Genomic DNA, 15,130 nt, shown 5'->3' with positions numbered 1-15,130 from the left:
CGAGTCCTTGCCCTGCCTGATGCCTGTCTAAGATTCTGCCTAGTGAGGTGGCAGTATCTGGGAGCATGCTAATATGACCTTTAGGGGGGTGTGTGAAAATAATCTAAGCTGTGCACAGAAAGGCAGAGGGGAGATCATGAGTAAACAAGAGCTTCTGTAGGTACACAGAAGTGATACAGTGGGATAGAGAGCACAGAAGTCACATGACATCACACACTCAGCAGCTGGATGCTTCTGCAGCCAGGGAGCTGACTGTACATGTCAGCTGTTGGAATCCGAACTCTGCAATGACCTTCTTAGTTGCTCAACCACCTTCTGTCCCCATGAGCTCTGGCCGTTCAATGGCTTGATGAACATGGTATGTCTCAGGAAGAATGTGGAAACATCTGTCTCCCTTCCTGCCCACCTTCACCGCCTCATCAGCCCCTCATGCAGCCAGCCATCTATGCGATTGAAGCAGCTTCTCCTTCGTGGTTCCACAACAAAGGAGTCTGTTCTGGGTAACGATTTCTTCTTCAAAGAAGTTGCTATGCAAGCGCCAGAAACAAAAAAAAGGCAAACAAAGCTTTGGAGTATTCCGAGCCAATACACTTCAGGAGTGTCTGTGGTTTTCTTCAGCGCCAGCACAGAGCGGCCTCTGTGTGCCACCTGGCAGCCTGCAGCCTCTTCTCCGTCAACCCACACAGAGAAGAAATGCAAAAATAGCATGAACGCAGCCAGGGTCCAGGGCTCTGCTGCCTTTGCAGACACAAGCACATTCCTTCCAACTGCTGGACGAGAGACAGAGGGACAGGCACACAAAACATGTATGCAAACCCAGACCAGATGGACCTCTCTGAGACAGTTATGACACTGAGTCCTGATTCACCTACCCCTCCATACACCAGGCCCTACTGTGGTGGTCCTGAACACTACCCCAGAATACGAGGGGAAAGAAACATTCCCATGCTGACAGACAGTGACAGGTGCAACATTTCAAAGGAAACTGCAGCTACTCACAGAGTGGGTGGTCTTGGAAAACTGGAAATGTGGTTTTGAATGATGTCCACAGAAGGACCAGGCAGGGGCCTATGTTATCCAAGACCCTCCGAGAATGTTCCATTGGCAAAGCCACTTTGTAAAAATCAAACTTTCCATCTACCTGATGAATTGCTGCAGAGGCCAGAGAAGGGAGGGCATGAACGGCGGCAGGAGAGCTTGCCAGACCCGAACAGTCTCAGGAGATATGGTGGGGTGAGAGCAGCTTAGTCCACGCCTAGTAGAAAAGCTCACCTGTAGGAAGGCGAGCTGATTCAAAGGCATGCGATCCCTTCCATTTCCCTTGTCAAGAAAGGCCATCAGAGTGAATCAAGTAATCCTTTCTTGCACATTTAAAAAAAAATTGTTCACGGGGTATTTTGAGAGGATGAGGAGGATCATCTTTTAGCCTATACAAAATGCACTCTACCTGTGAGCAATACCAGCCCCATGGAACCTGGCCCAGCCACTCTCCCAACAGTTGCTTGGCTGCGAGGCACAGTCCCCACCCACACTAGTGAGCAGCTGCCCTGCAGACACAGAAACAGCCCAACACAGAAATGTCCCGTGTTCTAAGGTCCTCATGTCCCTTGTCACTTGCCAGACACTTTCATGCACCTATTCAGAATACGGAAAGCATGCTTAGGAGCATTCTAGTCTTCAGCAGCATGTTTGAACTGAAGTAATAATAAAGGCTCTGTGTAGGACTGAACACCTCTCCACCCCATTAATATGTTGAAACATAACGTGACAGTAGTTGAAGGTGAAGTCTTTTGAAGGAAATTAGGCTTGGAGAAGTTCATGAGGCTGGACTCCCCGTGATCTGACAGGTGTCACTGTGAGAAGAGGAGGGCACCAGAGTCTCCCTTCTCACCCTGCCATGTGAAGATGCAGTGAGGAGCCACCATCTGCAGACCAGGATGACAGCCTTCTCTTGGAACTCAACAGTTGGCCGGCACCTTGATCTAGACTTCCAGCCCTCAGAACTATGGAATGAAGAACCATCATTCAAGTCCTTTAGTCCACAGTATATTATTATCTTGTCTTAGTGTGCAGGCCAAAGGTGAGACGCCAAGTACTGTGTCAGCCGTGGGCATTCAGAAGAAGATCCAGGGACACTCCACAGCGTGTCTGCAGCGAGAGGCTACACTGGGGCAGAGATCCACAGTGGTGCCATGTGCGCAGAGAGGAGCTCCTGCACAGAAGCTCACGTCAGCACGTGTGGAGACGAAGAAACAGAACTTGGCCAACAGGGTCTGTGTAAGTGTGTGCCGAGGGACGAAAGCAGAAGAGGATGTCAGGGTGCCACTGGATCTGTCCTTCGGGCACTCGGGCACTTCTGTGCTGAGAGACCCTGTGCAGGCAGTGGCAGGGCACCATGGAAGCAGCTTGTGGACCTACTGCGGAGAGGGAGAGCTCAACCCTATCCTGAGCGTCACCCTGCTGTCACCGGCTACGCCAGGCCCTGGGATGCCTGCACTATTTCATCCTCATGCCGAACTGAGCACTCTGGTGGGGAAACACACCAAGTGAGAGAGAGCAAGGCCCCCAGATCACCAAAGGGAGAAGGGGGCCGAGTGGGGATTTGCAGGTAGCTCGCCTGGCCACTGAGCTGTATGTCCTATCCTCTCGGGATGCCCTACTGAACGGCATCTGCACACAGCCGCAGCAGGAGCCGCAGCAGGAGAGGGGTTTCTTATCGCTAACGTAGCACAGTTCAATCAAGACACATACGATGTGTTAGAACACTCTTGTCGCAGATTTCACCGGAACAAACAACCAAAGTGAGTAGGAGCTAAGCCCTTCCTGTTCTGCACCCACCCCTGCCACAGGCACCAAGTCAGGCATGCAAAAGGTGGTGAGAGAGAGCCTGGGGAGGGGACTTAAACTGTCCCAGAGGAGACTGCTGCAGGAACCAGGGAGATGGCTCAGCCAGTGAAGTTTCTGCTGTCTGTGACGATCTGAGGCCAGATCCCCAGAACCCAGACCCCAAATAAGTGATTCATGAATGAAACCACTCAGCGGGGTGCGTGTGTGTGTGTGTGTGTGTGTGTGTGTGTGTGTGTGTGTGGTGAGACTTCTCTTTTTACTCACTGCTTATGTCGAGTGTCAAGGGGACAGCCAGGGTCCTTGCAGGTGGTAGTCTGTGATAAAGACACAGGGCCTGCTCACCAGGGAAAGGAGGTGGGCCCGAGGACTCACTCCTGTGTCCCCCCCGCCCCGAACCTCCTGGAGAGAGGGGGGCTGCTGACCACTCTGCTGTCAGAGGCAGGCGAGGGCTGTTCTGGCCTCTTCGGGAGATGGGTGTAACCAAGAGGAAACATGAGGGCAGCATGGAAGAGGCAGCTTGGGCCACGATGACCCCACCACGCAGAGCTGCCCACAATGGCGTGATGTGACATCAGCAGAATTCAGAGGGACAGACATAAGGCAGACAGAGGAGCTGGCGGGGATAAGAAGGCCACTCAGAGTCCAGCTCAAAGCAACCAAGAGACAGAGGGACTCAGCAGGGAAGCTTCAATAAGACCCTTACCAGCCACCACCGGGCTCGGGAGCAAAGCCTCATCTCTACTCGGAGCTGACAGGAATTAGACTAAGGAACTATGGCCAAGGTCCATACCCCTGTCCTCTTCTCAGGGCCCAAAGCAGTTCAGCACGGGTAAAAGATAACACCTTAGTGCCAGACAAGAGTCTGTCTCAGAATGGGCCAGGAATGGAGATCGGACCGTTAGTAACCAAGCCACTGACCCAGTTTGAACCAGTTTGAATTTTTGTACCTAAGAAGTTTGTCTGAATAACATTTCAAGGGTTACATACAAAGTCAGATTTTATTTGATTTTTCATCATGTCCTGTACTTGCTTCAGGGCTGAGAGATCACAGGGTCATCTTCCAGGCTCTGACCAAAAGCTTTCTTGTGTGCAGCGCTTAAGACATACCAGGGAACTTCAGGGGGTGACAAGGATAGCTGAGGGAGGGAGGCAGACAAACTTACTACACTTCAGTCAATAAAGGGAAACCTTTGAAGACGGCTTGCAGCATCTTACAGCTATCCCTTCAAAGTGGCCCACAGCCAGGGTAGCCAAGTCCTTCTATCTACCACATTCTTTGGTGATGGGAACCTAATCTCTGCCGTGAACTGCCTGACTGTCCAGGTCCCAGCATTCCTGACTCTCCTTCCTGGGAACACGGGGGCATTCTTCCAGGATAAATCTACTACAAGATGGTGATGGAGAGCCTTCCAGGTACAGACACCAGGGAGGGAAAAAGGCCCTGAAGAGACAGAATTATCTCTAAACACGGGAAAGGTGGGGAAAGCCACAGTACAGGATTCACTTCCCACCGTCCCTCCTGGGATCAGGGCTATGTGCCTGTTCTTTTCTCCCCACTGAGGGAACTGGTGGAGAATGTGAGGGAGGATGACAGAGGACCAGGAGGGACAAGGAGAGAGAGAGAGAGAGAGAGAGAGAGAGAGAGAGAGAGAGAGAGAGAGAGAGAGAGAGAGAGAGAGAGAGAGAGAGAGGAGAGAGAGAGGAGAGAGAGAGAACAGGAATCCCAGCTTCACATCTCAGGGCCTCAGTTTCCCTATTTCTGAAACAGAACACCACCTTCCTCTTAAAATTTAACCCAAGGTAATGCATAGATCACAGGACTGAAAATGAAACCTCTTTATGAGGATGTTTTTATCCTAACCAGCACTTGGCAAGCACAGAGTTCTTTGCGCACCTAATTCATGTGGTTGTGAACATCTGGATGTCCACTCCACAGGAGGGGACCATGAGGCCGAAGGCACGAACTACTATCCTCAAGGAGTTCGGTTTGCCAAGTGGCAGGGGTTGTGTTAGACAGAGAAGGCAGGGGACCACTGGAAACCCCAGAGTCACATACAGGATCAAGGGGGCAGAATCCTCTGCTCCCCACCAACAACTGTCTGTCAAATTCTCCCTTGCAGTCATCAGTGACGCAACCCCCTCTCCTGGCTCTGCCCAGAACTAAGTAATGAGCAGGAAAGATGGACAGAGCAGGAGAGGGGAAGGAAGCCCCTTAATTCTCCCATGAAACAAGGTGATCATATAGATTCCCATTCTTAACAACAGAAGTGAAAGGCCATTTCCCAGCACTCACAAGTACGGCTGTTCTGAAGGCCGTATCCCTCATATCAGACACCAGAAACAAACCAGACATAATTTTATCTCCTTTCATGCAGTAAGAAGTGTGAATACAGTCAGTTCACTAGAGTTCTTAGGTATCGATGACTGCCGCAGCTCAATGACAGAGGTCATGGAATGGCCAGGATTTAACAGAATGCAGCCACTGTTCATTATTCATCTTTCACTGTTTCAAAGATCATATTTCTTATCACTGTTTTTAATACATGGTCTTACCAAGTGGCCCAAGCTGACCTTGAGTTTGTAATCATCCTGCCCACACTGCCCCCAAGTGCTGGACTTACAGGCATGCATCGTCATGCCCTGTGTAGGTGGTATTTTTTCCCTTCTCTTCTCCCCCTTTCCTACGTTTTCTGTCTTTGAGACAGGATCTCATGTAGCCTGAACTCTCTACATAGCCCCAAATGACTTTAAGTCCTCATCCTCCTGAATCCACCTCCAGAGTGATGGGATTAAAGGCATCGATCAACACATACGGTTTATGTACTGGAGATGGACCCCAGGGCAGCCCTGAACATCTGCGCCACATCCCTAGACCCTAGACAGTATTTCATAAGCATCACACTAACATATGCTGCTTAGGGACTGGAGAAATGGCTTGGCCGGTAAGAGCATGTACCTCTCATGCAGAGGACCTGAGTACAGTCCCCAGCACCCATATCAAGCAGCTCATACATACTCCAGTTCTAGTACATCTGATGTCCTCTTCTGTCTTCTGCAGACACTTGCATTCATATGCACATTACCCCCCTCCATGATTTAAAATAAAATAAAAATGTGCCATTTAATGTAGTAAGGTACTGGGGCCAGCAGGAAATCAAGGCTCCCCGCCCCCAACTGAGCTTGCCTTCGTCCCAGGGAGAAACCCAGCAATACGTTTTTACAGCATGAGCAGAAGTCGTCCAAGGTGGGAAAACACAGGACGGGGGAGGAGTGGGCTAGGGACAGGGAGAGTGACTCCCTCCAACAGACAAGAAGCCTACGGGCAGATGGCATGAGAGCAGGGATCAGAAGGGAAAGGAAGGAGCCGATGGGGATCTCGGGAGTAAGTGTACCGAGCCAAGAAGAGCAGCTGAGGGGCCATGGTGTGCTGGGTCCACGTCTGGGTGGAAGAGGACCAGACAGCAGGGGTTGGTGCACAGGAAAGGAGGGCCCAGTGCAGGAGATAAGGTCGTAAGTGACAGGCACTCCCCCACAGGTCTGGGGTGAAAGCTTACTGCATGGTCTGGAACAGAAGCAACAGGATCTGCCTCACATTTTGGGGGATCACTCAGCTGTTACAAGATGCCTGACCTAGGTGGGTGCGTGGGGGAGGGTGGGCAGAAACCAAAGCCTCCACACGGATGCAGGCCAAGTCCCACAGCTGGACTTTCATAACGTTGTTACGAAAGGGGTACAGAGGACAAGGGACCGGTATAGCTGCAGGGTAAAGGTGACTATTTGCTGACGACATGAATGTAGTTTTAAAAGACAAGAAAGCGAAGGGTCTACTAGAAACGCAGGACTGGGACAGGGCAGTCTTGTCTTGGATATGCTGAGTGTTAGAAGCCCATTGAAGCATTAAATATAGTTATTGGGTAGGCCACTGTGTGTGAGAACCCGAGGTTCAGACAGGGATGGGGCCAATGAAATACACCTGGAAGTCCCAGGATTTATGAAGTGCAGCCCCACCCCCACCCACTGAGACTCCTCAGAGCATGAGTGAAGGCAGAACCAAACTTTAAGTCAAGAAGGTGAGGTGGAACTGGCAAAGCCGTGAGGAGGGTCTCCTAGAACCAGTGAGCAGATGAGAGGAGTGGAGCGCCACGTCCTTGCTCTACTCATGGGCTCTGAGTGTCCGGGGATGAGAACAAGGTTTGTGGCAGGACCCAGCAAGGGCTCCGTGAGAAAGTGGAAGGTTCGGCCAAGTCCCTAGGCTGGCAAAGGGATGGGAGGAGACTACGTGGAGGATGTCGCCTATCAAACGCAGGACTCAAAAGATGGTCCGACGCAATGGCAAGTAGAAACCCTGTGAGTGACCCCAGGGTGCACATCAGGTGATCCAATGCCAGTCTCAAAGGGAAATTCTAATGACATGTCCTTCACCCGATCGACACTCTGAGGGCTTTTATTAGTCACTGCCTCTAGAACAACTGAGAAGGCCTGTGCAAACAGCGGTCACAGGCCACCCCAGCCCTTCTGAGTCAGGTCTTCATAGACATGGAGGTAGAGGAAACGGGAAAGGAGCAAGACGTCATTGAGAATGAAGAACTAAGGGAGACTGATCAAAACACACAGCTGAAGCCACACTGTGTGGAAGGGCAGCCTTCTAGGTGAGAGCTTCGAAATGTAGGAGTAGAAAGGTGGACCCACACATTACCATGGGCATGCTTAACCTTGCACTGACCCCCAAACCCAGCTAGATGTGAGGCAGATGTGGTAAGCCAGTTGGGTCTGAGAACAAGTTGGAACTGTCAGCAAGCTGTGGACTCAGGGATGGGCAGTGGGTCTCAAAGTGTGTGGACAATGCAAAAGGGAGATGGGACACAATCCAGGTCTATTCTCTTTTGTACAAAACGTATTTCAATATTGAGAGGATTTATTTGTTTATATTTTGTGTCTGTGCATGTTTCTATCTGCATATATGTATAGTACCATGTGCATTAAGTGCCTGCATAGAGCAAAAAGGGGGGTTGGACCCCCTTGGAACTGTAGTTACAGACAGTTGTGAACCGCCATGTGGGTGTCGGGAACTGAATCCAGGTCTTCTGCAAGAACAGCAAGTGATCTTGACCACTGAGCCATCTCTCCAGCCCCTGGGCATACTTTCTATGGCTCTTCCAGTAGCCTCTCAATGATGGAGAGGATAGACTATAGGGAGGCCAGAGGAACGTGACCAGGAGGATGTGCGGACCACCCAGAGAAAAGATGCTTCGTCTGGTAACCTCAAAGGAAGCAGAACTCCCTCCTGAGAAACCTCAGGAGCAAGCATGTGGAAGGATTTATTCTGTGGATTCTGACAGAAGTGCTCCAAAACAGAGTGAAAAATCTACAGTACATGATCCTCATCTGATAGGAAAAAAATTTAATAGTAAAAGTAACCCAGAGACAGAAATGGTGAGAGTAGAGAACCCTGGGAACTGTTACCTGCATGTTCGGTCCCAACCAGCATTTACTTCAATGTTCTCGTATGCATATCTTTTATGGATATATGCATGCCCTTCCTGCATCTAAGGTCTGAAGTTGAGTCTGAGGATTCCAACTCTTTACTTCATCTTCCTAGATCCAGCATTAGGACCCATCACGAGCTATGTGCTCAGTGATGTTATTGGGATAAATGAGTTCACTCGGGCTACATGTTGCCAAGGGTGTTAGAGAGGCGGGTTCACGCTGGACAACTGCTAACATTCCTTCCAAGGAGCAGATCCTGAGATCATGGAAAACTAAGAGTAGACCAGCTTCCCCTGGAGACACAGTCATTCTCTGTATCTTCAAGGCCAACTTGGAATTTAGATACAATTATTTAATAATTATTTCCAGTACTCACCTGCAATATTAACTATGACTCAGAGATACTAAGTTTGAAGGGTAGTAATTTTTACCTCTGCTGCCTCTGTATTCTATATAAGTGTGTTTTGTGTATTACAGAAATCTGAGCCCTGCTGTGGATTCAACATCATTCCAGCTTTGACTCAGTTCAAAACTTTGTCCTTGACTCCTCCTTTAAAGTAAATGTCACAGCTTTGTCTGGGAGTTTACTGATTCAAATTGGTGTTAGCTCAGCAGGTTCAAACTACATTTCACCTTCAACCCGACTGGGGTTCACCTTGAACTAGAGACCTGGCCTGGTGGAGGGACAAGGGGCTTCTGCAGTTCCGAAGGTGGAATCAGCAAGGCCCTGTCATCCCTCTTCCTGAATGTCCTCAACCTGCTCCTATGTAGATCTCTCTTACTTCCTAAAGATCCCAATGCCACCTCCTCAGGAAGGCTGGTTCTGAGCTCTAAGAGGGACACCTCAGGGTTAGGGTTATGGCTCAGTAACAGAGCATTTGCCTGGCACACACAAAGCCCTGGGTGTAAACCTTACTACTGTAACAACCAAACTGTAGAGTGGTAGATACCAGTCTCCTGCCACTCTCTACGTAGCCTGTGCTTAGTGTTTCTTGCCAGCGTTTGGACGCAGTTCCTTGCCAGTGACCTCCTTCCAGCCAGCGAGTGTCTCTCCTAGAATGTAAGTGCATGAGGCAGGGACTCCGCATCAACCTTGCTATAGCTTTGTGTCCGAGGTCCAGACTCATGTGTGGTGTGCCACAGTTTAGGCTACTGTATGGCTGGATACCTTGAGTCCCTGCTCCTCTTACCTGCACCTTGCTCATCAAGTTCTGCTAGGTAGTAGTTGAGTGATGTGGGCCATGTAATGTCAGTTCTCAAGAAAAAGGTTCCACTTACTGGCAGCAGCCCTGACAAAGGACCACTATGTCATCCTTTTCTGAACATGGTGGTGCCTCTTCTATTGGGAAGATGCTGCCAATTTTGGAAGTTTTTTATTTTATCAGAAAAGAGATATGTGAGGCCACCAACAAAATAAAAACATAATTGTATTTCATAAAGAGAAAAAAAATTTCAAAATGACCAACAGCCTGTTTATTGCTAGGACAGACAACTGGTTCATTGAATGCCTTCCAGTATCTTTTTCAAAGCGGCCACAAATGGCTCTTACTAAAGGGTTATAAGAAGCTGTGTTATCTGGCATTTAACCAAACAGAGGGTTCTAAAGGGAGAATTTCTGAGATTCCACCCGGACAAATCTCAAGGCTTAACTGGGATGAAGAAGAAGCTAACCACAATCCAAGAGAAGATTGGTATTCAACAGAGAAGTTTCGAGGGATGAACTTATCTGTTCGGGGAACTTAATTTGTCTTACTTTGTAAAAGGGAGGCTTTGTCTCAAAAGGTTACTGTTTGCTGGGCAGTGGTGCATTTCTGGAATGTAGTTTATACATTATAGACGCATTCCATAAATATAAAAGGGGTGCTGTCTTTTTCTCCTTATTCTTTCTTTAAATTGTATTACGTTCATAATGCATGTGTGTGTGCATGTGTCTCTCTCTGAGTGCGTGTGCGTGTGTGTGTGTGTGTGTGTGTGTGTGTGTGTGTGTATGTGTGTGTGTGTGATACATACATGCCATGGAGGTCAGAGAATAACTCTCAGGAGTCAGCTCTCTCCTTCCACTGGATGAGAACTGTGGATTGAACTCAGGTTGTGAGGCATGGCAGTAAATGCCTTTACCCTCTAGGCCAGTGGTTCTCCACCTGTGGGTCGTGACTCCTTGGGGGTTCCATATTTGCATATCAGATATTTACATTTACTATCCATAACAGTAGCAAAAATACAGTTAGGCAGTAGCAATGGAATAACTTTATGGCTGGGGGTCACCACAACATGAAGAACTGTATTAAAGGGCTGAGGCATTAGGAAGGCTGAGAACCACTGCTCCAGACCATTTCACCAAGCCTATTTCCTTTGTTTAAAAAAAAAAAGGTGTGTGTGTGTGTGTGTGTGTGTGTGTGTGTGTGTGTGTGTGCATTCACATATGAAGAGTGCATGTGTGTGTGCAAGTGTGCATTCACATGTGTGCACATACACGTGGAGGTCAAAGGTGGTGTTCTTCAGTTGCTATCCATCTCATGTTTTGAGCCGGTCTCTCACTGGGACCTGAAGCTCACTGACTCACAGCCTGGCTGCAGGGATCCTACTGTCTCTACCACCCCAGTACAGAATTAAAAACAGGTGCCATGACACCTGGCTTTTGCATCAGTGTGGTGAACTGAGGTCCTCACATTTGTGTGACAAGCATTACACCAACAGAATGGTGTCTCCCCTCCTTTCATGCAGTGCTGGGACTGACTCAGACAATGCTCTACCACTGAGTAACACCCCCAGTCAACGGGAAGACTCAGGTCTTACTCTTTGCCTCCTGTGAGGTCTCTCTGCGAGAGCTCTACTCAGAGAAAGCTCACCTGGTGGCATCTGAAAGTCTTTTGTTTGACAGGAGCCTTGGTCCGGGTCTCCTTTCTATTTACTGATAATGGTTCTTAACACATTTAACACTTCAAAAGAACCTTTGCCTTCAAGTACTGCCAGACTCAAGAGGACAAACACCAGGAGATAAGAGAACACTACACTAAGTCCTCAGTTTGCTAGGACACTGACCAATTCAAACACAGCGCACTCTCACAAGGTAGGAGACAGAAGTCTTTGCTGTGTGGCCAAAACATGCTGCAGTGACTTCACTTCCAAACAAGGAAGAGAGAGGGGGTGACTCTCATTTTTGAATTTCAGTGGTGACCAGGGAAAGTGAGAGAAAATCAAAGCTGCAGTGAGGAGGAGACACAAGGGCCTGCTCACCAGCCTAGACAAAAACTGCCCAGAAGCCCCATCTTTACTGCCATTTGAAATATGTCCCTTGGTATTTCCAGATTTTCCTTTTTCTATACTACATGTGACCGTCGACTTCGAGCATTTCTTAATATTTATGACCAGCTGCTGCCTGTTCACATTCTTTAGCACCAGTGATGAGTTTATCTGATATTTAACAGGAATTTATATTTGGCTTTCTTCCTACCACATGGCATGACAAACCATTTTTTAACATTTAAGTCATCTTCCAAAAGGGTTCATAAGACACGAGACGGGGGTGAAAGGTTACAGGTCACACAGTGACATTCCTAAGCATACTGAGATCATCATGGGGGGGGGAGGCTATGCCTTGGTCAAACCCAGTCAGTCCCCTCTGCACACTCCACACTGTGACTATAGTGATTAATTTGATGTAGTGATCACCTTAGACACCCAAACAGTCTTGAAGAAGGCTTCCTTTCACTAGACACTGTTGTTTTTACCCTGTGGTGGTCAAAGACAAAGGGAAATATTCAAGATATGGCCTTGAACCAAACCTGTTTGCCTTCATGAGATTCAACTTACTTTTTCATTCCACGCCCACAGTCCAATTCCAAGAAATGTTATTCCCAAAAACTGAAAGAGAAAAAGAGATCAGGGTAAGTGTTAGGGAAAATCCATGTTTTTACTCATGAAAATAAGTTCTTTTTTCTTCTTTGGTTTTTCGAGACAGACATTTCTTTATGTATCCTTGGATGTCCTGGAACTAGCTCTGTAGACCAGGCTGGCCTCAACTCACAAAGATCCACTTGTCTCTGCCTCCCGAGTGCTGGGATTAAAGGCGTGCACCACCACTGCCCAGAGAAAGTAAGTTTTCAATTAATTGCTTCACTACATTACTTGATCAGGGGAGGAAAAAGCTTTTTTAAAAATCTGCATTAACTAAGAAAAGAAATACCATGGCCTCCTCGCTTAAAATTATTATAACATTGAAAAGGGGTAGGGACCCATAGGTGCCTCAAAGTCATTCAAATTATGAATTAAAATCTTCAGGTAGAATCTTGAATGAAATGAACATTTAGAGTAGAGAAGGTGAGTGAGTATGTTCAAGAATCTGAGCCGCTGTTCTTTAGACATGGACATAAAAGGCACGAATTTAGAGACGCAGCAGTCTCTGTCCCACTGAACCATTATGAGCAGACCAGGTAGCAGAGGGAACATGGGAGCCCCTGTGTCCTCCAACAAGTCCTTCATTGTTCCTTCAAAGGCGGTAAGAATCCCATCAGGTTCAAAGTGATCCAAAGAAATCCCCAGATCTGTGAGGTTTGTTTTGTTTTGTTTTTTATAAACTAAAACTGTAGTTTCCAAGGCTTCATTCCTCTTCCTGGTCTAAGCTGATCCCGTAACTCCACAGATAACTTGGCACACACACAGCATGCAGAGCGAATTAAGGCCGACTACCTTGCTGCTCCATCAGTTAGCCACACTGGGGACAGGAGGGCCATGACACTGGGGATGGGAAGGCCATGACAGTGCCAGCACCCATGGTGGAAAGGGCCTGCCACATTAACTGATTCTCACTATATCCTGTCTGCTCTGAGACACACATTTTCCCCTTTACATTTTAACATCCCTGAAACTGAAATGTGGTTTAAAAGTCATAGTATCGTTCCCCCACCCATGACAGTATTTAAAATAACAGCGTGTCTTACAATTGAGGCACCAATGGTACAGGTCCGCCCACCCACTAGGAAGCCATGACCCGGACTGAGCGTGCTGTGCGTGACCAACTACCTCACCCACTCCTTGTCTTTACTCTCAACAGAGACGTGCACTTTACTTTCCAAACACTGAAGTGGGGGTGGGGTGGCAAACGGTTTTTGTCGGACAGCAGTGTGAGAACACTGTTTACTTTACTAACATCTTGATTAAGTTAAATGTCAGAAAAGCTCTCTACTAAGAGCGTGGGCAAAAAGCACAATGGTGGTGGTGGTGGGGGGTTATTCTTCAGTTTCCAGGAAGTCTGAGAATTGTCTGCCCAGCAAGATCTTGCCATTCACAGCAGGGAGTCTGAACTGAGGGAGGCAGGGGGATAGTAAATCCCAGTGGAGAAAGAGAAATGTAGAACTTCCCAGAGCTCAAAAAACAATATGGCATCAAATAAGATAGAGTGCGATATATTCTACGCACCCATCGAAAAGCCTCAGTGTGTCTTCCGCAAAAATAAGAAAATAAAAATAAAAATTAGGCCTCCATTCTTCCTGCCCTTGCTCTGAGGGAGCTTCATTAAAAATGCTGTCTTTTGGAATGATTAGCTTTCTATTCCTGTGATGAAACACCATGACTAAAAACAACTTGGGGAGCAAAGGATTTATTTCGCTTACACTTCCACATCACAGCCCATCACTGAAGATGGGCAGGAACTTAAGGCGGGAGCCTGGAGGCCAAACTCATGCAGAGGCCGTGCAGGAACACTGCTTACTAGACTGCTTCTCAAGGCTTGCTTAGCTTGCCTTTGCTTTCTTTCTTTCTTTTTTTTTTTAATATACAATCTAGGACCACCTGCCCAAGAGTGGCACCACCCACAGCGATTTGGGCCCTCCCACCTCAATCATTAAGAAAACGCCTCCACAGACTTGCCTAGAGGCCGAAAAGAGAGACATTTCCTCAATCAAAAGTCCCCATTCCCAAATGACTCTGGCTTGTGTCTAGCTGACATAAAAGTAGCCAGCACAGGTGCTCAGAAAGATTTGTTTTCAACACCCTATGAAAAAACTACGGTCAGCCCTTCTACTAGCCTGGCCAGTGTGCTATTTCATTTTATGTTTCTGATCTAAAACACGATAAAAGTATAGGAAGAAAACACCTTGGCAGGTTTGCGTCCTATTTATAGCTGCCAGACAAAATACAGTCACAACTGGCAGGTGGGTAGGAGTACACAGGATTCTCTGAGACCAGGATTACTCCAGAGGGCAGAATGCATGCTTTGTTTTATGCAAATGAAACCAAAGGCACCCCAGGGGGTAAATGTCTGACTTTCTAAGGCTAAAGCTCTCCGTGGACAGCAGTCACCTTCCCAGATGCAGTGCTCAGCCACAGGAACCACCACCAGCAGTGGGTGGGATGGGAACAGAAGGTATCGTGGTTAACTGCCTGTCTCTCTGCAGGTCGCCCATGCCAGCCCCTCACGCTTCCGTTTTCAGTGTTTGCGAGGGTCTGTGCTGTGTCGGATGCAGTGTTTTTTGTTTTTTGTTTTTTTGAGCGTCACAGAAATTTTACTTTGAAATTGGCACTATACTGGCCCTTTTCAGGAAAAAGGGAAAACAAGTTTGGATAAGTTTTGGAGATCACAGAGCTCCTAAGTGGAAGAATGGAGGTTTAGCTAAGGGAAAGTGCTCTCGCCAGTCCTAATGAATTCCCATTCCCACCTGGGATGGAAACGGCCTTGCACTCAGGCCAGAAGTTTTATGGGATGTGATCAGGACATAACATAGTACCATGCCAGCAAGCAGAGGAAGTGCTGAAGTAAGAGATGGGCGCCTACCTCAATGTCAACACTTGGAGGTGG

At 48.0% G+C, this 15,130-nt stretch overlaps 1 protein-coding gene across 1 annotated transcript in view; it reads right to left on the bottom strand.

The window, feature by feature from the left end:
* Positions 1–15,130, bottom strand: part of Tspan5 (tetraspanin 5) — a 181,318-nt gene that overhangs the window by 37,870 nt on the left and 128,318 nt on the right. Inside the window, exon 2 of the mRNA XM_059266340.1 lies at positions 12,148–12,198. Coding sequence (XP_059122323.1) covers positions 12,148–12,198 — 51 coding nt within the window. The remainder of the gene's footprint in view (positions 1–12,147; positions 12,199–15,130) is intronic.

This window comes from Peromyscus eremicus, chromosome 6 (genome assembly GCF_949786415.1).
Source record: "Peromyscus eremicus chromosome 6, PerEre_H2_v1, whole genome shotgun sequence".
In the NCBI taxonomy this organism is placed as follows: domain Eukaryota; kingdom Metazoa; phylum Chordata; class Mammalia; order Rodentia; family Cricetidae; genus Peromyscus; species Peromyscus eremicus.
The sequence above is the reverse complement of the archived record's forward strand: the minus strand, read 5'-3'. Positions and strand labels throughout refer to the sequence as shown.